Raw genomic sequence first — 23,070 nt, 5'->3', positions numbered from 1 at the left:
CATAGCAATAATCAATCCATATCAATCCATATTTAATTTAATTGTCCATAAAGGGCACATAAATGTGGTGAAAAACGTATCCAAGGAATATTCAAAGTGATGTAGTGACAGTGACTGTCAAAATGTCACCCTCTATTTCTGTGATGATAGTGGGTGACTCATGTGTCCCCTGCCCTCCAAGTGTGATAAAAATACAATTCCATCGATCACACTTTCGCACACACAAATGCAAAGCCATTTCAGTAGACGAGAGTCTGAAAGAGGAGACAGCTCCTGTCCTCCCATCAGTTTAATGTAACACAGTAAAGTCAGAGCATGAAATAATTTCCTAAAGTTCTCCCTAACTCCCTCCAGACCCAGGCTCGCTGGCAGTGTCTCACTGTTCTCCCGTCTTTTTTCATGTTTTCAAACTCTCATCTTTAATAGTTGTTATACTCAGGGTTGAATGTGGTCATGGGAAGGCAGTGTTGTGTGGGACAGAATTGGCACACATTCCATTAATAATTCACCCACTACCTGTGTGTGTATGTGTGTGTGTGTGTGTGTGTGTGTAAGTTTTACTATTCTTGTGGAGACCCCAAAACCACATAAGCATATTAAAACAAGGACTATTTGACCTTGTGGGGACATTTTACCAGTTAAATGTGGTTAAGTTTATATAACAGTTTACAAATACGGTTAGAGTAAGGTTTATGGGTTAGGTTTAGTGATAATGTTTGGTGTTTGGGGTTAAGGTTAGGATTAGGGTTAAGAAAATGGGAAAACAATATTTTAAATAAGAAAACGTTTTGTTTGTAAGTCCATCCTTTAACACAAGATCATTTGAATCCAGACAGACAAGCACAGCAGTAGTCATATGGATACCAGGACTGACAGAGTATTAAACATTAATAACATGGATTTCACTGTCAGAAAATCCCTGGGCTGTGTGTGTGTGTTCGAGCACACTGAGTAAGCCCTGTTGCTTTATGCCATGATGTAAAGCCTAGCCATCCATACCTGCTGTGTAGATATGCGTATGACCAATCAGAATGTGGATTGGAAGAACGTTTGAGTGACATGCCACAGCCTTGTCTGGTCTAGATAAGATTCATTCTGTTATCGCTGCTCTCTTCTCCCTCTCACTCAAACTGTCTATTTCACAATGGCCCAGCAGTGAGGGAGCTCTTTTAATAATGCCCTCTCCTGTAATTCCAGTTTAATATGTTGGCCAGAATAAAGCATTACACTTCTAACAATAAGGACCAAACCAACAAACAACGACAGCTAATTAGTCTTGGCAAAATTCCCTGCCACAACACAAAATACACGTGCACACACACCATCAGACACACACACACACACTTTTACGTACACAGACACACATCCTTTCATGCACATAGACATACTCATAAGTTTAAGTACAAACACACACAAAGACAGACACACTCACACACACACACACAGAGAGACAGACAGGCAGGCAGACAGACACACACACACAGACACACAGACAGACACACAGACAGACAGACACAGACACAGGCAGACTGACACACAGACAGGTAGACAGACTGACACACAGACAGGTAGACAGACTGACAAATAGACAGACTGACACACAGACAGACAGACAGGCAGACAGACAGACACACCCACACAGACACACAGACAGACAGACACACAGACAGACAGGCAGACAAACAGACACAGACACACAGACAGGCAGGCAGACTGACTGACACACAGACAGACAGGCCGACAGACAGACAGACACACAGACAGACAGACACACAGACACTTAAACTTGCAGTGAAACATCTGTACAGGTTCACGAACAGAGAAGGGAATACAATATGATGCTGTTTTTCTAGTTGTCAGTTACTTCAACTAAGGCAATTTAAAATCTGTTCAAGCTCAGCATTACCAGCCATCTCTTGACACAAGGGAAGATTATTATCCCCTTATGCATGTTATGTTCCTCTACCTTTAGAGAAGGGGGCAGAGCACATTCTTACCCTCTGCACGGTAAGTCTGACTACTCGCGGTTCTTTAACTTTTTGACTAAAACTGTCAGCAGCAACAGACTGGGACACATTCCTCTTGGCGGCATCGACTTGGGTGAGTATACAACTGCTGTCACTGGTTACGGTACATCTCCATGTACACTGACACCATGGCACCCACTAAGACAGCATCGTGCCCCCTAAGATATAATGGTGCCCACTAAGATGGCATGGTGCCCCCTAAGATTTCATGGTGCCCACTAAGATGGCATGGTGCCCCCTAAGATTTAATGGTGCCCACTAAGACGGCATGGTGCCCCCTAAGATTTCATGGTGCCCACTAAGATGGCATGGTGCCCCCTAAGATTTAATGGTGCCCACTAAGACGGCATGGTGCCCCCTAAGATATAATGGTGCCCACTAAGACGGCATGGTGCCCCCTAAGATTTCATGGTGCCCACTAAAACAGCATCGTGCCTCCTGTGATTTCATGGTGCACACAAAGACAGCTTGGTGCCCACTAAGATGTCATGGTGCCCACTAAGATGTCATGGTGCCCACTAAGATTTCATGGTGCCCCCTAAGATGTCATGGTGCCCACTAAGATGTCATGGTGCCCACTAAGACAGCATGGTGCCCACTAAGACAGCATGGTGCCCCCTAAGATGTCATGGTGCCCACTAAGACTGTCATCTGGTACTAATCTGAAGCAGTGGCTGAAAAATTAAACTTGCAGTAAACTGACGGCGCGACACTCCTCCTTGATGAAACTGACGGCGCAACACTCCTTCATGAAACTGATGGCGCGACACTCCTCCTTGATGAAACTGACGGCGCAACACTCCTTCATGAAACTGATGGCGCAACACTCCTCCTTCATGAAACTGATGGTGCGATACTCCTCCTTCATGTTGGGCAATATGGACGGATATAAGCTGGCCCTTTTTGAACTGAGGAGTGCAAATACAGTGAGGACTGATGCATGACACCAGTGTCAAGGGCTACAACTGATAACAGACTGTCAGAAGAGGCCCAGCTGTGCAGAGCTCGGTTAAATGCCCACCTCCCTGACAAACTTAACACCTGTGCTTTGTTGGAGAGTGGAAACACAGCGTCAGCTGCATCAACTCTAACTGACACCCTAAACCCACCACAATGTGCTTACAGACCAAACATGTCCAAACAAGCGGGAAGTTTCATGTCAAACAGCTGTTCGTTAATAACAGCTCAGCATTTAACAGCATCATCCCGAATTAAGTTAGTCTCCAAACTCACAACTATGGCCATGCACACTGTACCTCTAATCCCATCAGAACATTTCCAGAAAACAACCATCGTAGGGCACATTGCTGATGAATCAGCTTACAGGAAGGAGGTTAACAACATGGAGTTCATGTTGAACACCATGTTGTATCAGACACTACAGATGTCTAAAAGCATACAACAACAGGCTCCTAAAAAGCTTCTCCAACATGCCAACATGCTTCTCAGTTGACAAAATGTTCTTTCTCTTTAACGCCCCCCAGCCACCCTCCCAACCGTAACTGTAAATACCTACAACAAAGAATGGTAAATATCTGTACATTTCTGTGTGTTACATTAATCATCTGGGTAACCACTTGTCTTCTACCTTCAATCTCTAACATCATACTCTCTCTAAATACCCTCCATTTGCTGTTGATATTACCTGTGTACCCGGCAAAGTAGAAAACTGAGCCTGATACAAGAAAGCACTGCTCAAACCCAACTCAAACTGAAGTCAAAAGTGGTGACTCTCAGGGTGTCGTTGAATAACAGTCATTTACACACTCTTTCTAATAATAGTTGGTGGTGTGAGCTATTGACAAATGTGGTGGTGACATGATCCTCTTAAGCTCAGACCTATTGATTAAAGTGATCCTCTCCACTGTGGTGTTTTCAGTGAGTTTGGATCCCACTTGGGCAATATCATTTTCAAGTAGAAACTGTTCCACTCCTTTCAAGTCCAATTAGCACTTATGGCCTTGCCTCATGGCAACAACTACCAGCAGGTTTGAAGAGTCAAATGATTGAGATATGCCCTTGAAATTTTCCCCATTCTGCTCTCCTATGCTCTTGGAGAACGCATTCACAGGCCAAAAAGTAGCACAAGGCGTAACCTAAGAGTGTCAAGGCAATCCTGTTCTACAACATGAAGGCATATTTACCTTACCAGTCAGTGCTGATACGTTTCATTCAATTAGTCACAACAGTAAAGGGACACAAATGGTCTCGATGTCTGTCTACTGGTGATTTTGTTTATTTGACTATCAGAACAGGCATTTGGATTTGTAGAAAGGATGCTTCAGGGAGAAAATGTTGGATAATGTCCAACTACTAAAATCAGCTGTTAAAGGCAAAATCCTAAATTCAACAATTCATCTCCACATTTGGTCGACCAGCTTACAAAACCTTACACAAATGATATTTGAAATAAAAATAGATTTAGATGACACAATGAGTGCTTAATTCAGTTGAGTGAAATGTGTAGAATTTTAGCTAGGAAATGACACTGGATTCTGCTTGCTGTTGCCTGCCATTGCTAATTCCAGGAGTGATGTTCTTATGTCTCAGTGACATTGATGGAAGAGAGGGAGGCTAGTGGGCCCTCTGTTGTCCAATAGAAACTTATGTTTTAGCTTCAGTGTGTACCTCGACATATCCATGGTGAGGAAACGTTGCGAAACACTTTCCTCTGTTCACTATCATTACAAATCTTTATTACTGTTAATGGTAATACGGTTTATAATTGAGGGGCATTTTGTTGAACAAATTCAACAAAATGCCCCTTCAAATAAATGGATGCAATTATTCGCTCAGCTGGTCAGTCCATAGCATTTTGCCTGGTTGGCGTATGAGAAGAGCTAGCATCTAGTCATTTTAGACCAAGAGTTTAACCAGTGGATAACAGTTAACAATTTTTTAAACAGTTTTCTTTTTAAACAACTTTGGGCTAGATATGTTATACGTTGTTTATATGTGCCAAATGTAGAAGCACTAGCATAGCATAAAAAGCTAAAAAGTGTAGTATTGTGAATGTACGTTTTCTTACAATTCATCTCATTTGTAAGAGTTAATAACAGGACACCTGTGTTTAGATTCTCTCCATGAAGACACACTCTAAGGAAGTCATCCTTTCAGAAAGTCTCACTATCAGAAAGTCATGTTCTGTCTTTGCTTGTTACTGTGTAATTAGCCATTGGGCTTGAGGGGTGTCATGACAGTGGCCTCTATACTGTAGAATGAATGTATTGTTCTAAGTAACCATGCCTACCATGTATACTGTATATTGAAGAGAACAACCATCTAACTAGAAACAACATTGCTGCAAAATCCAATAAAGACTTGAATTAATCTCTCCCTTGACTCCAACGGGTACATTATTAATATCTTAACCACTACACAAAAGACAAATATCTTGCAAAAGCCAATAGTTTGACACGGGGCACAAATTGGCCCATACATGACAATTTTCTGAAGGACTTGACAGCACAACAACAACGAGTGGCCAATACTTTTTAGAGTCAAAGATTGAAAAACGCCCTTCTAATGAATAATATTTAATCAGTCTTGGATTAAATCATGGCCAAAAATTTGATTGCTTTGTTTTATATGACGGTGGAATATACTTTGTTTCATGATGAAAGATGTTTACAGCCACTTATAATATGTGATAATGAGATCATACTATGTGTTTGCTCACTCGCCTTGATGTGTAGAACAGTTTTTCTGCCTTGAGGCTATCACAGTGCTTGTGGGAGTTTTCTACTGTCCTTGTGTCGTTCATTCCAAACAGAAAGAATGCTGCTGATCACGAGTTGTTTACAGTACATGTTCATATAAGGAAATATTAAATTTCATATTCCATTTCTCAGTAGAGTGTTTCAATTTGAGTTCTTATCTCAACTCTGCATTCTCCCTCCGGGTATTTTACAAAGTGATTATAAATATATGATACACTTTTGACCTGATCCATAGAGTAATGAAGCTCTCAATGAAACCAATTACCTTTGTCTCAATCTGTTACGGAACCATAGGCCTAACACCATAGCTTAACCATTACACGTAAATAGATTGTCTTCCCCCATCGTATGCAATGACACGTAAGCCAAATTGAAATATCAAGTGTGAACCAACTATTTTAATTTAGGTACCGATCAAAGCATACATGGAACATTCATGAACATTGAGATTTCTGTTGCTTGCAAATTTCACCTTTGTTTCTTTCCAGACCGCGTGATCGGAGTCGGCCAAGAAGAGCGGATGTCTCTTACTGAGTGAGTAATTGAGTACCCCTTGTTAAATAGCGTAGTGGTTAGAGACGCGGACTCTCACACAGGGGACTGGTGTTTGGGCCTTGCCACAGTCAAAGCAATTGATGCAATAGGATTTGTTAATCACAGACAAAAACTTTGCTGGATACATCTTCAGTCTCACTAGAAATTGCTCAGTTCTTATGACTATTCCAAGTAGTAAGTTAGTAGATACTAGTAAGCCTATTATTGGCTAATAAGCTGTTAAAACGGCCAGTGGCAAAAGCCACACAGTTCAAAGATGCTATTTGTGGTGGAAGTAAAATGAATAAGAGATGTTAGTAAGTTTAACACAATGCTTAATGGGGTCTAGTAAAGTATTCAAACTTTGCATGTTGGTAATGCCTGACAAAATTATTTAATGTCGAGACGCTATACCGACACCCAGGAAATGCATCACTTTGTGGTGTCGCAGTTAAGGACACGTGTTTCTCTACTCCAAGGACAAATCCACAGATACAATGGGAATCCGATATTGTCTTTTTTGGTAAAATGTCTTTAAAAATCCCAGTTTGCTCAATTTTCAATGACACTAGTGGTGAGCATGCTTGTGTAAACCAATGAGAAGAAAGGAGAGGAAGAACCACCAGGTTCTATATGAACACCTAAAATCCCAAACCAAAGAAAGAAACAGACACAGACCTGAATAAATGAGTGGAGGAACATAACAAATACAGATAGTTCCATACATGTGTACTGGGTGATACAACTAAACAATGAACATCTCATCATGCTCTGTGGCATGTATGAAAATGCTGAGCAGGCCAAGTAAAACTCTATTTCAGATCAAGATGGCAAGAGGAAAGAATCAAAGTGAAAGAGGGTTCATTATTGAGACACAGATGGCAGGAACTTTAGTAACAAAGACTGCTCAACTGTGAAGTGTTTTAATAGGAACAGTGCCTAAAGTTACATCTGCATTTAGATGTATGGGAAAGACATCAGTAAATAGGGTTAGAAATGTTGGTTGATAGTGCACATTCAATGATTGTGATGCTTGTGTGTTACCACAATATGTAAGGAAAGACAGAAGAGCAACTCTTTCCCAGGTGACTAAGAATGTCAATGCAGGACGTGATCAGACTGTTTCATCAAGAGCACTTAGTCGAGAACTACACAGAGAGCGATATTATAGTAGGGTTGCAGTGCATAAACCCCTCATTATGAAGACAAACGGACATTTGAAAGTTCAGTGGTGCGAAAACAATAGGCACTGGTGTACAGAGGTGTGGAAAAACGTGATATGGTCAGATGAGTCATCCTTCACTATATTCTACACCAAGAGAACGGTACATGCCTGGGTACTTTACCCATACAGTAAGGGGGTTTGGAGGCACTGTTATGCTGTGGGGGGGTATTTTCCAGACATTGCTTTGATACCCTTGTCCCCTTAGAGGGAGGGGTCACTGCAAATGATCACAAATTTAATCTGAGTGATCACCTTTATCTGATGGTGAAACATTTCAATCCTGTTGGGATAGACAATGGATGACAATGTCCCAATTAATAGGGCTTGAGAGAGGACTCATGTTGAGGGGTGACAATAAGGGGTGACTATTGTTTGATGAGTATGAAAATGACGTGAATCATAAGCCATGGCCTTCGTAGTCAACAGACCTCAACCCAATTGAACACCAATGGGAATTTTTGGACTGGCGGGTTAGGCAGCACTCTCCACCACCATCATCAAAACACCAAACAAGGGGATATCTTTTAGAAGAATGGTGTTCCATCCCTCCAGGGGAGTTCTGGAGACTCACAGAATCTATGCCAAGATGCATTGAAGCTGTTCTTGCTTCTCGTGGCCCAACACCTTACTGAGACACTTTAATTTTCCATCCATCTGTATATTGTTCCATTGCTATTAGATGTGAAAATGTTGCCAGATTTGTCCATTCTATTCAAGCTGTAATTTATCAAGAGATTACTTCTATTTCAGCTGGGCCGCAGCAGCTAGCACGAGCACCAAATCTGGCTCACCAGGGATCAGAGTTCAACTGGCCCCGGGCGACTGAGTATTGCCCAGGGCCATTAAAATGTGTCTGTGGCGCTTCTTCCCCACCCTCTGTGTAGTAAAGTACCGGTGTTGTCTTTTTGTCCAATAATATTTGATGGCTCATTTGTTTTGACCAATCAAAGGTTATTGTGCATTCTAGAGCAGAACCCAAACATGGCATTGTACAAGGCAAAGCAAACATGATCATTTTTGTTTTTGTGGAATGGACAGGTTCTGTGGGTCGAAAACAATAATGTCAAGGGACACGGACTACCATACATGTTGTGCATTCCCAACATAAACTGATAAGGCAGGGTCATTTATCAAGGTAACGAACAACTACCGAAAACATGCTCTTAAGTCCCTTCAGCATGTTGTGTATATTGCAGCTAAATGGGCTGCTGACAACACTGCGGCTGCACCAATGTCTGCCGGCTCTGAACGAACATCCTGGTCTGATTGGAAAACACCAACTATTACATGTAAATCAATGGCACTCAATATCGTACGATACTGTACTTTAAGTTAGGTTACATTACAATTCGCTACCAAAACATACAATATATTAGGAATTGGCAAAAACGTAACATGTCACAAACGCTATTAAAACGTAACTTCTGTTACGAACGCTAGACAAACACTATGAAACGCTATGAAAACGCTTTGAAAATGTATGATATGTCACAAACGCTACTAAAACGTATAATTTATTATGAATATATCTTATGAATTGGGATGTCAAAGATTTTTGTAAAATCTCATGTCCATGACATAGTCTGTGAATACGCATAGAGAATGGCTACGGACTTGGCTTGTTGACAGTAAGTGTCATGTTAATCATTGGCATTTGATCAGGGGACAGTTTTGATTCTGTTTGATTCTGTGGTCAGCAATACTTTTTTTGTGAATCTGGGGGTATATTTTGGATTATTGGTCTACTGAAAGTTTTAATGACAAGCCTGCTTATCCTCCTGACAGAGATATTGTTAGTAAAACTCCTGGAACATCTTGTGTCCTAACAAGGTTCCAGTGCATTTGGAAGCAAAACATTCCCACAACATCTCCATATTCAACACAATTCTTTAAAGTGGGAAGTAGATTTGACGGTCTTTCTCTTATTCAGGACTGTCTCTCTAACCATAGAAACCAATTTCAGTCACTGTTTCAATTGGGTTTATGACTTGATGGGTGTAGAGGCTGCCTTCTGGAAAAATATACGTACAAATAGTTTGATGGCATGGAGGCAGAGTGTAATTGTAGTTTTGACAATTGTTGACCCAAGATTCTACCAACTTTTCAATTTTCCAACTGTGAACCTTGGATAATGTATTACCTCTCAAACCATCCTCCTCAAAACACATTTATATCCTTTTCTGGTGTTTTCATCAGTGTAATAAGATCAGACATAAATATATTACTAACACTGAAATTATTATATATTACAGTACCTAGAGGTTTTAAAGTTCTTTTTCATACTGCAAGCTAAATTATAGTCTAGTCCTCAAACTAAGGACTCAGAAACAATTTGCCCAAGGCAAAACCTAGTTGTGACCCCTTTACTACAGCAGGTGTAGTGGTGGCCTCTTCATAACTGTCAGGTGTCCCCTCTGGAAGGACCCCAGGGACCTAGAGGTGCTTCGGGTGCTCCCCATGTCATCCTGCCAGAGGAGGGCACGTAAATCACAGTGTGCATGTGTGTTTGTGTGTGGGTGAGAGACAGACAGCGAGAGGGAGCGAGTAAAGGAGATGCTGACAGGCCAGTGAAAGAGGCAGTATGAAAGCCCCCCTCCAGGATGACTCCATCGTCTTTGTGTGATGAATTAAATAAATAAAACAAGTATATTAAATGCTCATTGTCGACTGTGATATTTTCTACAATGACACATTGACAGATAATGATCACAATATGTGGCAAAGTGTCAGACTGTCTCTACTTTCTCTGCCTTCTCTAGCCTTTTCTTCCTCCCTCGCTCCCTCTCCCCTTTTCCATCTCTTTCTGTCTCTCTCACTCCCTCCCTTTATCTCTATCTGTTCCTCCTCTCCCTCCTTTCTCTTGCTGACTGACAGGAATGAGAGTGCAATGACAGGAGAGTCAGAGGCCCAAAACAATCCCACAATCCCTCAGTGTCTGAAGGAGCCAATAATTGGTGTCTGTTTACGAGGGAAAGTGACAAATTAAAAGAGCTGCCGGGCCCCATTGTTCCACACGTACACACATTCTTGTGAAAATCTGAGAAATACATATTTTTGTAGGTGGGGAGGAACTTTTGTAATTACCTGACACGTTAAAATTTGGAAAATAAAATACTTCATTGTGATATTTTTGGTCCCTCAGAAAGCATAGAGCATTGAATACGTTTTCAAAAATGGAGTAATCCTAACCCAGAGAAAAATAAGGGATTATCAAAAATATGTAAAATAATTGAAAACACCAATGACTAAATCATACAATCCTCCACTGAAAATTATAATGAATGAATATAAACTTTAAGGACTTGAAGGATCCTCAGATTTCTGGATTTAATAAAAGCACTTTGAATGATGAATAACCAATGAGTTTGCTTCTTCGTCCAACACCATCCATTATCTAAGTATGAAAAAACATCTCTTAGTTAATTATCCAGTGCTCGTCTTAGGCTTTTAATACAGTATAGAGAATATTTAGTAATCCACTAACAATGCAAGGATCCATAATACTTAAGGTATTTAACACATTTTATGAATATTTGAATATACTATAATTCTGAATAATCAATAGCTAAAATACTCAGCCATGTTAGTGTGGCCATGATGGTTATTCTACATTGTATGTAAAGTTCGCTTTATGGAAAAAATCTAATGTTATCCAGCTCCTGGAGAGACACCAGGAGAGATTTACTTTAAAGCATGGATCCTATTTGAACCATAATAAAGTGGTGACACCACCAGTATTTCATTAAAAAACTGAGGGACGAATCTGGGGAAATGTAACTTCTCTGTCATTCACAGACAAAGCTATGAAAGCAAGGCCTGCCCATCCATGATATCTCATGATATCCATGTTTTCAGGCTGTACAGTGTTTGTTTACATTTCCATAGTTTAGAAATATTAGAGAAAAACAAGCTGATATTTTAGGTTCAGATGGGATTTGACAGTCGAAATAAGTTCATGAGTCATTTATAAGTTAAGAAATTAAAGAATCAATTGGTGTATATTATTCATTTGTAAGTAAAAACAAAACAAATTATGCTGCAAATGTACAAAGAAAAATCTGCAGGTGTTCTGTTTCCTTACTAACAACTTACAGCCTCTTCATTTATAACACTTCTCTGACTACTAACTGTCTCTCAGGGAAAAAGGTACCATTAAAAAAGGAAACTAAAAAGAAACCAAGACACAGGTACTTTAAACAGATGGTGTGGAACTAAACAAAATACCTCAGCACTCAGACTCACTCAAAAAAAATCAGAAAATATGTTTGTTTGCCTTTGAAACAGATGATCAGGCCATTGTTGCAGACTTGGTGGATAGTTAAAATGTTTTCCGTCCAGCGTGGGATTCAATGTTTGGTGTACTTGACCTCATTCATAGATCTAATGCCATGCCTGTCTTGGCAATGAACAAACACTTTCACAGCATATTTATATTGCAGTGAGTCAACCCACTGAGATGGCTAGGTGGTCCGTGTCTCCCCCCCCCATACCCCCGTGTGTCTCCACGATGCCTCTGTCTGTAACAAGGTCAGATAGACCGGTTGACTTGAGTGAATGTGATCAGGCTAAGTATGTGTGTTCCTTATCAGTGTGTCCTCGGTCGCACTCTCTGTATCTCTGTATGGGCCACTTTACTCCAGTCTCCCTTGGCGGTCAAAAGCCCCAGGGCTGGCTTGCACGCAAACACACACACTCATACACACACGCAAACAATGTAGTGTCATGCTCTATTTTGAATCCCATGTCAGTTTAAACACGACAAGATAGATGTCAACCAGGCTCCTAAATCAAACAGAGAGCCGTCTCTCGTCTCTTCTACCAATCTCCTCTGTCCTCCCTCTCTCTTCGCCGTCTTCCATTACTCTCATTTCTTTGTTTGACACGTGAAGCAACATCACGCAATGCTTCACATAGACAACCTTTCTCTCAAAGAGAAGCCCAGATCTCTAGTGAGCCTTGGTCAGGAGAGAGCCACTTAAACGTGCACACACAAGCATGGTTGACACTAAACACACATAGCCAACAGTTTCTCTTGCACGCATACTGCTTAACCGCTTAACTCATTTTACAACCGCTCTCTGTCTTTGTCTCTCTCTCACTATCTCTCTCCCTCTGTCTTTATCACACTGTCTCTATCTGTCTTTCTACCTCTCTTTGTGTCTCCCTCTCTGGGGCTCTCTCTCGTGCTCAGGGCTCTCTCTCGTGCTCAGGCTGTCTGCGTGCTCTGTGACAGCGTCTTGTATCGTGTCCTGGGATGTGCGTGACTAGAGAGAGGTGAATTAGCACAGCGACCCAGTTTGGTCACAGAGATACAAGTCCTGTACACACACACGCACACACGCACGTGCACACACGTAACCCAGCACATCTGCACGCACACATGCACACGGCATCTCTCTACTACAGCTACTACAGTACTACCACCCAGCTAGTGCTGTTAGAGCTATGCTGTTAGATCTAGTGCTGTTAGAGCTTGTTCTGTTAGAGCTAGTCCTGTTAGAATTAGTCCTGTTAGAATTAGTCCTGTTAGAGTTAGTCCTATCAGAATTAGTCCTGTTAGAGTTAGTCCTGTTAGAGTTAGTCCTTTTAGAGCTATGTTCACGTCTTGAAAATGTAATTTGTGACCTCTTTTCTCACGTATAACTTGTGTGCTTGTGTGTACATATTGATCGAAGTTCTAATGGGAGACAGAGACTCATTATGTGTCTCCCTTTAGACACAAAAAACACATACACTTAATTGACCTTAATCTGTGTGGGTGTTTGTGTATATATTTGTGTCTGTATATGTGTTTGCCAGGAGTTGTCAACTTCTTTCTCCACAGGAAACTGTTTTCTTCAGGCAGTAAACATGTAAACAGGTACGTGAAATATTAGAGGACGTGTGTGTGTGTGTGTGTGTAACTTTGTGAAACAAGAAAGGTTAACCAGTGTTCCGTACGTCGTTTGTCTCGATTAGCTCATTTAGCTGAAAGAATGCTTTTAGCGTTTAATTATCTAGTCCCTGTGATTAATCGTTTTTAATTACTGTAACCCTAGCAACCTAAAATATGCACAGGTCCCCAAATTAAGTCAGTCCATCAAAGAAAACAAAACAAAAAATATACCAAGCAACAAGGAATGAAAAACAAAACTTGAGTTATCTTCTATGACTCACCAAAATGGAAAAAGCTTTCAGGAACTTACTGTTTACAACCAAATCATCGGACTAGGACAAGTTGGGTTTCAATAAATCTGAACCAAACAAAACAGGCAGATAATATCCATGGGCTGAACATGGACCACAAAGCACGAGTAAAATGCAAAGTTAAACTAAAGTACAGCAGAAAAGTTACATAAGGTTAAAAAAAGTCCAACACAACATCAATCACCCAAATCTGGACCTACCGACACAGGACTCTCTGTGTTCCTCAAAACCTGCGCTGCAGACACACCTCCCGATGGGCACCAACCACTCTCCCTCAGCGCTGCAGTACATCTTGGGCGTGTCTCTCTCCTCGGCATGGTCCACACATTGACCCCTGACCTCCACCAGGGAGGAGGAGTCAGCGCCAGTTACCACGTCGGTGAACATGGCCAGGTTGCGGCCCACACTGGAGCAGCGTTTGTAGTACACCCTGACCGAGGTTAGGGCTATGCACGCCCCGATGTCCTGGAAGGCTAGGTAGAAGCCTCGTCTAGTGAGTGGGCCCACACCTCTCACCTGGGGCAGGGGCAGGATATGACTCACTACGAACCCTCGCAAAATATTAAGTAAATGTAAATGCAAAGTCAAATGTGGATCTGTGGAAGTCCTAAGACCGGATCAATTTACTTCAATGACACGCTGGCTAGCAACTAGATATCGGTGCTGTTCACTCACAAAAAGTAACTTTGCCTAACTTTATCAATCCACGTAATTGTGCGCTTTGGTTATAATGAATGAGCGTACCTCAGTGTTGAGTTTAAGCCTCCTGACTCCCAGGTCCACTCCAGTGAAGCTCTCATCAGCAGCAATAGTGTCGATCTTGATGAACTGGGTCTCTACAATGGCTGCACCCACAGCTCGGTCGGACTCATAGTAGTACAGGTTAAATGTCTCCTGTTCATCAAATAAAAGAACAGATGTACTCATTAATTACTACACCACATCGAAAAATTTGAACTGAATGGACTATGAACAGAAAAGGATGATTCCTCACAAATCAGAACCAAGACACTAAAATTGTACTTTACTGCATGCTCTGCAATATGAGTAGCATTTTAATTTCAATAAAATATTTCTACAAGAAAGTATGCACCGAATATTGCAAAATCCAAAATGAATGCTGTAAAATAAAACATTGTGGATATAGCAAATTCTTTAATATAGTTTTGAACAGAATATACTACAAATGTGCTTGTCAAAGTTCCAGTGGGATGTATGCATTACTAACAGAATGAAAAAGTCGATTTCTGTCTATGGTTTGCAGGATGTGCAATGACAAAGAAAAGAAGTGTTGCGATTGGTCACAGGTCAACTATAACTTTTTCTCAGGATATTATTATTAGGCAAATAAATATTTATTTGCCAATTTTTTTTTCTATAGCCATGTTTACATTTTTCATTGGTTTTTATCAAAATAAGAAATACTATTAATATGCTTTGTTACACCTACACATGAAACACAATGGTGTGTTAATAGATGGGCCAAAGCCAAATATACACCATTAATATTTCCAGGAAAAATCCTCTAATAATAATAACTACAAAGTTTGTTTATTTTTCACTCTGAAAGTTTTGTCATATTGAAACTGATGTTTTTGCTCGTCTTCCTCTGGTACCTTGCAGGTGCCCAGTACACCAGGCATGCTGTTGCAGTCTCGCAGGGTGAACTTGAGTTCAATGTAGATCCTCCTGGCTCCGTCACGAGGGATCCAGCCCGTCCTCAACCAGTTGTTCTGACTGGGACTCATCACGTTACACACCTGGTACGTGTGGATGGGACTGAAATACTCATCCATCTCATTTATCGCATCCCACTGCAGGATGGACCCGAGGGACAAAGACAAAAGGAAAACAAATGGGGTTCAGAGAACAAAAATCTAATAGACAGTCCCCTCCAATCAGAGGTAGAGTATGAACATCCAGGGATTCATTAATATAGAGCACTTTGTATCTGATCATTTTACTGCTCTGTTGTATTGTTTTGTGTCTAATCCCTGAAAAGGTATACTGAATAAAACAGTGCAACGTCATGCAGTTAGTCAGGCAGATCTGCTACTGTCACAGCATGATTATATTTCCATCCGTAGCTACAGTATTACAGTCTGACATGTTTTTATATGGACGCCAGTCTATTGCTTTAATTAGTCCCATAGTAATTACCCACTCACCCTCCAGTGTGTCAGGCATCAATGCTTAATTCCTTCTGCGTATTGTAGGCAGGTCGATTGATTATCTGTTTTAAGGGACTAGACATCCATTGTGTGCTTTATGTTTGACACTCAAGAATGTGATATCTGAAGCAGCGCATCCTACTCTCTTCAGTGCTATATATGAAGTGTGAACACTCTCAAAGAGGCCCAACCCAATATTTTGCATTTGGTTGGCTAATTACTGGACAGAACTAATGCTGTGTTATTTTGACCAAGAGATTAGATTGTTGGGCATAACGCAAACATGGGATGTTTTCATTATTAATAGATTTTAAATAGATTTTTTATGTTATCTTGCCATTTGTTTTCACAGGGCATTTCATTTTAGGTTTACACAGTGCAAATGTACATTTTACTTAAACTTTTGGTCAGATTACATATTGTACTATAATATACTTTTGAATATTACTTACACATTCAAACAAAGTGGTTGCTATTCCAATATTGAGATTTGAGGAATGATATTTACTCTCACAGATAATATTTATTTAAACACAAAAAATAATCCGATAGCCAGCCCCTACAACCCCTCTGGTTTGACATTGCGCCTCATATCTCATTTATCAAGTATCTACACCCCTATTTGCACAGGATTAGTTTTAGTGGGGAAAGTCAACACGCGTAAGCAGGTTTGCAAGCACAAATCATCGAATTCCATTGGAACATGCCATGTCAGTCATTTTTACTTAGCTGGAGTGACAAATATAGATGGAGATTTCTGTTTTGACAGCTAATTCTAAGGTCCTCTGATAATACTGATCTTGTCCTCATCGGCCTCCTAGTGTTTTGTGTTTTTTTGCAAGGTGCTGCAATAATGTTCGTTAAAAATAACTGCCTCTAAAAAGAATAGATGCTTTGAACAAGTTTGTGTGTTTATATGAAAACGCATACTATGAAAAACCTGGAAACAAATGTTTAGAGATTGTTGTAAAAAAAAAAGGTTCTGCCTATTAACTTAAAGATGCACCGTCCTCATCTCAAAGTAGGGCTGTTCCTCCTCCCAGCAGAAAAAAATGTCATTTGTAATATGATACATTTTAAAATTTACATGCCCACAAAATTTAAATACATGACCAATTCCTCCCACACAGAACTAATAAACTTACTGCATTGTTTTTAAGAGAGGCTGACGCTCAGCCTATAAACCACCAAACATATATTTAAATAGCAAAAGCTCACAAACTGTTCAACCTGAAATATGTTTTGTTATGCCTGCTTACTTCAAAGTACTTCATAATATATACTTGTGGGCAGTTTTTTAGGTACACCCATGTAGAACTGGTTGAGGAGTCATTTTCTCTGGATTAGAGTGAATTCGTTAAGTCATGGGATCTTTAGGGTAAACGTTAAGGTTAACGTTGCGGCTGATTGAACAGTGTTATGTACAGTATATATCTATCTCTAAACAGTCCATTCATTCAAGCGGAGTGAACCAAAATTTGTCAGACCAGTCAACGTTTTTTTCACTCTTAATTGTCCAGTGTTGGTGATTGCTTGCCGACTGGAGCAACTGCTTCTTGTTTTTAGTTGATAGGAGTGGAGCCTGTTGTGGTTGTCTGCTAAAATAGCTCAACCGACAATTGTGCATTCCACTGTTGCACTGTAATGTTATTTGCCTGTATGTAGCCCGCCTGCTGGCTTGCACAAATTCTTCCCATTCTCCTTTGATCTCTGTCATCATCAAGCTGTTTTCGCCCTCAGGACTCACTGTTTTCTTTACATCCATTTTGGGCAACCCATTTTTGATGCCTGTCTACCTACTTAATAAATCAAGACCCGGTCACGAATTAGTACTTCAGTATGATGTATAGGTCTATACGCTACGTGGGCTGGATACAATGTAGAATATAGATACTAACTCCAGCTGTTTTCGATAATCACAAAATAGATCAGTTGACATTCTAAACTAATGTTTAGGCCATGTACTTCTTTTGGGTTAATAAACATGTAATTGATCAATGATTCCATTAAACTTATTCTCAGGGAACAAAACACAGCTGAACTATTATTACAATTATTCGTTATGTATATGAGGTACTGACTTTATCATTTGATCTACTTCTAGGCACAATCTAGTGTGTAAACATACAGTCTGTGCTGCATGTTAAAATGGGTATAAACTAGAAAGTCATTTGATAATCATTTTTTGATTCTTGTTTTACGGTCTTCGGTAACAATGCAGATAGATGCTGTACAGGGTCATGCTGGTTAAAGACTTGAAGCACTGGCCCTGCATAACGTGCCAGCCATGCAGTAGTACAGAGAGCAGTGCATGGCTGGACTCCCTACACCAAGTAGACAGACCCTAGGCACTCACCCTTGTCACTTTCCCTCGAGGGAATCCCTATCTAGACTGAATGAGGTTTTGTTTGCCATCTTAAGTGTCGGTTCAATTTACAAAAGCTGCCCCTTGGCCCTTGATTTAGCTTGAGGGGACTAGTGACCAATTTTGCTCTCTTGCAGGATTGATATCACCCACAATTCAATGCAAACTGTATTCATGTGTCTAGCGCCGGTGACCGCGAACTGTCAAATTTCCTCAAAGCGACAACCTTTTGGTGTCAGACTCAAACCTCGTCGGTCATACTCCTTGTGTGGTGAATAGCTAGTTTGTAAAATCTGTAGTGATTTAGTCAACTCTGATCGCTCTCCCTTGCTTGGGCAAATGCACTTGCAGGAACACTTAGATGTGATGATGTAAAATGTCATTCACGGGCTGACGGTGTAGGGCTGTCTTCCTTGGGACTGCAGTTGAGGGTGTAAATTCGGTGGCTGAAGACTTTCTTGGGTCTTCTGACACCGCCTGGCTTAAAGAGTCCTTGTGAATGTTAAACTTTTTAAAAGTATTACTTCAACAACAGACAGAAGATCTCATAGTCGCTCGGAACAGCATACACTCTCACACGTTTCGGTGTTACTTTTCTCAAGTTGTGATTGGGTTTTGCTCTGACAAGCCCTGCTAAATCTGATAAGTATTGAAGATGTCATACAATAGTTCATTTGTAATCAAGGATTAATATTAGTCTTTTGCTAACAGGGCTAAATTGACCCAATGCATGTAACCTAGCAGTTGGGTCATAAACTGGAACAACCCAGGAAGCGGAAAAAAACAAGACGCAGATGAAAACACTGTGCTACTGTACACCAAATACTATTGCAAGTCTGCATTTGAATGTATTAAAACCACAAAACTTTTGACAGATTCTACTGATGTAGAACTCAGGTCAAAGAGAGTAATTGCCAATGAGGTAGTTGAGGCAGCTTTTACCCTATTTGACAGAATGTCTCAGTGGTTATCAAAAATGATTATTTTCACTGAGCAGTGTGTAGGGAATAAGAGAGAGTGTGCTTGTGTGTCTGTGACTGTGTGGGCATGCGTGCATGCATTTGTGTGATTGTGTGTGTGTGTGTGTGTGTGTAGTTTGTGCAAGCGTGGGTGCTTGTCCATTCCTGGGGCTTAGTGAGTTCCTTCTGAGCTGAATGCATTATGCGAGTGTCTGGGTAATTGAAAGGCAAAGACTTGACCTAAGAAGAGCTTTTGGCCGAAGCTAACAGAATTCTGCTCCAGCTAAGAACACTGGGCTTCCCAATGAGACCCACTACCTCCCTCTACTCACCTTCTCCTCACCCCTCCTCACCCCTCTTCACCACTCCTCACCCGCCTCCCCCTGGGCAGAACCACAGAGAAATCAGTGCGGTAATTAAGATCTTGGAAGTCTCCCCCATCTCACCCCTCTTCACCCCCTCCTCCTCTCATCTTTATCTGCTAAATTGAAATCGTCCTTGAACTCTTGGAGGCCTGCTCTAATTAGCCAATGTAGGACCTCTCTATCTCCCTCATTAGCCCTCCTTCCCATCAACATCTTCACTTTGGAGACCCACCTTTTGTCTCTAGGAATTCATTTCAGAGTTCTTATAATGATTCAGGCACACCTGGTGTCCATTCTTGGTGTGTTCATGAGGTATAAAACATGGTAACAGTAGTCATGTCAAGCCCCACGTGTGATTGAACACATTTTCTTGGGACATTTGAGTTATCAGGTATGACAAATTTCGGGTTGATTACTATGATGTTTGCTTTTGTAAATGACAGATCTCTTCCTCTATCCCCAGGCATCCCTACCCCCACTCAAAGCTGGAGTTGGGTTAAAAGCGTAAGTCTGCTTTAATTAGTAAATCAGTCAATCAGCCAGTCAGTGCAATTTTATAATTTTATGGATATCTTTGGCAACATGGATCATTCAACAACGTTTTTTCAAATTCAGCCCATTTGTGGCTTAGATATTGCATGCAACTTAATGAACTGATGGACAGAGATCTGTATAAGGAGAAAGCATCAATTTGTTGTGACAGTGGGATAAAGGGTTACAGTGATTGGCCGACTGCTGTCAGCTCCACTGAGTGTTCCATGGAGTGTTTGTTTGCCTGAGTGACAGGGAGATGAGACAACTCTATTGCACAGTCACAGAGAGTGGACGAGTGTGTGTGTATGTTTGTGTGTGTGCATGAAAGAGGGAAAGAGAGAGAGAGTGTGTGCGTGAGAGAGATAAATTAATTGGTCTGTAAATTGCACATCTGTTTCCTGCCTGCCAAACCAGACAATCTCCCATCAGGATACATCACATGTGGCAGCCACGACAGGTTCCCTTCATCTCTCTCACTCTCTCTCTCTCTCTCTCTCTCTCCCTCTCTCTCTCTCTCTCTCTCTCTCTCTCTCTCTCACACACACACACACACACACAAACACACACAGTAACTGTCAGGTCATAGGATCTGTATTACACATCGTCAACAGAGATAATTTTAACTAATAAACTGGTACTTGTGTTTTAATAAAGATTAACCACATGCAGTGGTCTCTTAATTTAAACCCTTCTGTTCCTCACTCAAAACCTTCTTTTCCAACTTTTTTAGTGCAGCTCAGTTTCATGGTCTTAGCAATCTTCTTATAGCCTAGGCCATCTTAATGTAGAGACACAATAATTTTTTTCAGATCCTCAGAGAGTTCTTTGCCATGAGGTGCCATGTTGAACTTCCAGTGACCAGTATGAGTGAGTGTGAGAGCGATGACACCAAATGTAACACACCTGCTCCCCATTCACACCTGAGACCTTGTAACACTAATGAGTTACATGACACTGGGGAGGGAAAATGGCTAATTGGGCCCAATTTGGACATTTTCACTTAGGGGTGTACTCACTTTTGTTGCCAGCGGTTTAGACATTAATGGCTATGTGTTGTGTTATTTTGAGGGGACAAAAAATGTACACTGTTATACAAGCTGTACACTCACTACTTTACATTGTAGAAAAGTGTAATTTCTTCAGTGTTGAAATTATTTGCAAGTGTATCAAATTTTTGCAGAAATGTGAGGGGTGTACTCACTTTTGTGAGATACTGTATTTATATATGTATATATATATACACTCACCTAAAGGATTATTAGGAACACCTGTTCAATTTCTCATTAATGCAATTATCTAATCAACCAATCACATGGCAGTTGCTTCAATGCATTTAGGGGTGTGGTCCTGGTCAAGACAATCTCCTGAACGCCAAACTGAATGTCAGAATGGGAAAGAAAGGTGATTTAAGCAATTTTGAGCGTGGCATGGTTGTTGGTGCCAGACGGGCCGGTCTGAGTATTTCACAATCTGCTCAGTTACTGGGATTTTCACGCACAACCATTTCTAGGGTTTACAAAGAATGCTGTGAAAAGGGAAAAACATCCAGTATGCGGCAGTCCTGTGGGCGAAAATGCCTTGTTGATGCTAGAGGTCAGAGGAGAATGGGCCGACTGATTCAAGCTGATAGAATAGCAACTTTGACTGAAATAACCACTTGTTACAACCGAGGTATGCAGCAAAGCATTTGTGAAGCCACAACACGCACAACCTTGAGGCGGATGGGCTACAACAGCAGAAGACCCCACCGGGTACCACTCATCTCCACCACAAATAGAGGCTACAATTTGCACGAGCTCACCAAAATTGGACAGTTGAAGACTGGAAGAATGTTGCCTGGTCTGATGAGTCTCGATTTCTGTTGAGACATTCAGATGGTAGAGTCAGAATTTGGCGTAAACAGAATGAGAACATGGATCCATCATGCCTTGTTACCACTGTGCAGGCTGGTGGTGGTGGTGTAATGGTGTGGGGGATGTTTTCTTGGCACACTTTAGGCCCCTTAGTGCCAATTGGGCATCGTTTAAATGCCACGGCCTACCTGAGCATTGTTTCTGACCATGTCCATCCCTTTATGACCACCATGTGCCTGTCCTCTGATGGCTACTTCCAGCAGGATAATGCACCATGTCACAAAGCTGTAATCATTTCAAATTGGTTTCTTGAACATGACAATGAGTTCACTGTACTGAAATGGCCCCCACAGTCACCAGATCTCAACCCAATGAATAATTTTAAATTGTTTGAATGATACATAAAAAATCTTAATATTTGTATTTTTTTTAAAAGTAAGTTGATTGAGGTTTTTCTCCTCCTGTCTGATTTATTTATTGGTCCGGTCCACTCAGTTCCAAGGGGTTCTGAAGGAAACAGAAGACACTACGTGTTCCTGTGGTCTGACCTATCAGAAGTGGGGTCATAATAAAATGTTTAATACAACCGCCTTCTGCAGCTACCAGAGGTTATTCACATCAATACACTGCTATGTGCCAAGTGTGGTTTTCTTTTCTCAAAGAATGTGTACCTAGTCTACCATAATGACACCACCTTTACAGTGAAATATAATGATTACAGCAACAATACAGCGCTGAGTACAAAGAGGAGATCTCCAGGGTTTGTCAGAAAGAGGTAGTCATTAACTGGAGATGGATCAGAAGGACGATCAGCACCTACATACAAATACAGAAAGAAGGTGAATTCGGTGCACAGCAGTCACACAAACCCACAATAACACCTATTCTGTCTCCTCTCATAGAGAATCAGGCCAAAGTAAAGTCAGATGTAGTACCCTTGTCACCAAAAGACCTCCCCTAACAGAATCTTGCTCACTCTCATCAACGTTCACACGGCCTGCAGAAACACATACTGTATCACAGAGAAAACCACATCTGAAAATGCTCTGCTCCTAGAGAGATTTAATTTCAGATTAGTTTGTGGTTTGGGAGAACCTTTGAGTCAGTTTGAGCATAGATAGATAGAATGAGA

At 41.0% G+C, this 23,070-nt stretch overlaps 1 protein-coding gene across 5 annotated transcripts in view; it reads right to left on the bottom strand.

Annotated features, from left to right (window-relative positions):
• Window positions 1–23,070, bottom strand: part of epha8 (eph receptor A8) — a 100,446-nt gene that overhangs the window by 40,558 nt on the left and 36,818 nt on the right. For 4 of the 5 annotated variants that reach the window (XM_020055863.1, XM_020055864.1, XM_010903634.3 and 1 more), the window contains exons 3-5: window positions 15,308–15,505; window positions 14,436–14,585; window positions 13,892–14,207 (exon numbers count right to left, since the gene is read on the bottom strand). In XM_020055863.1, the coding sequence (XP_019911422.1) occupies window positions 13,892–14,207; window positions 14,436–14,585; window positions 15,308–15,505 (664 nt within the window). Of the gene's footprint in view, window positions 1–13,891; window positions 14,208–14,435; window positions 14,586–15,307; window positions 15,506–21,886; window positions 21,905–23,070 lie in introns of those variants that run through there. The other variant, XM_010903636.4, reaches the window with a different exon arrangement.

The sequence above is a fragment of the Esox lucius genome, chromosome 17 (genome assembly GCF_011004845.1).
Source record: "Esox lucius isolate fEsoLuc1 chromosome 17, fEsoLuc1.pri, whole genome shotgun sequence".
NCBI classification, from domain to species: Eukaryota; Metazoa; Chordata; class Actinopteri; order Esociformes; family Esocidae; genus Esox; species Esox lucius.
Note: the sequence above shows the minus strand (reverse complement) of the source record. Positions and strands in the feature narration are given on the sequence as shown.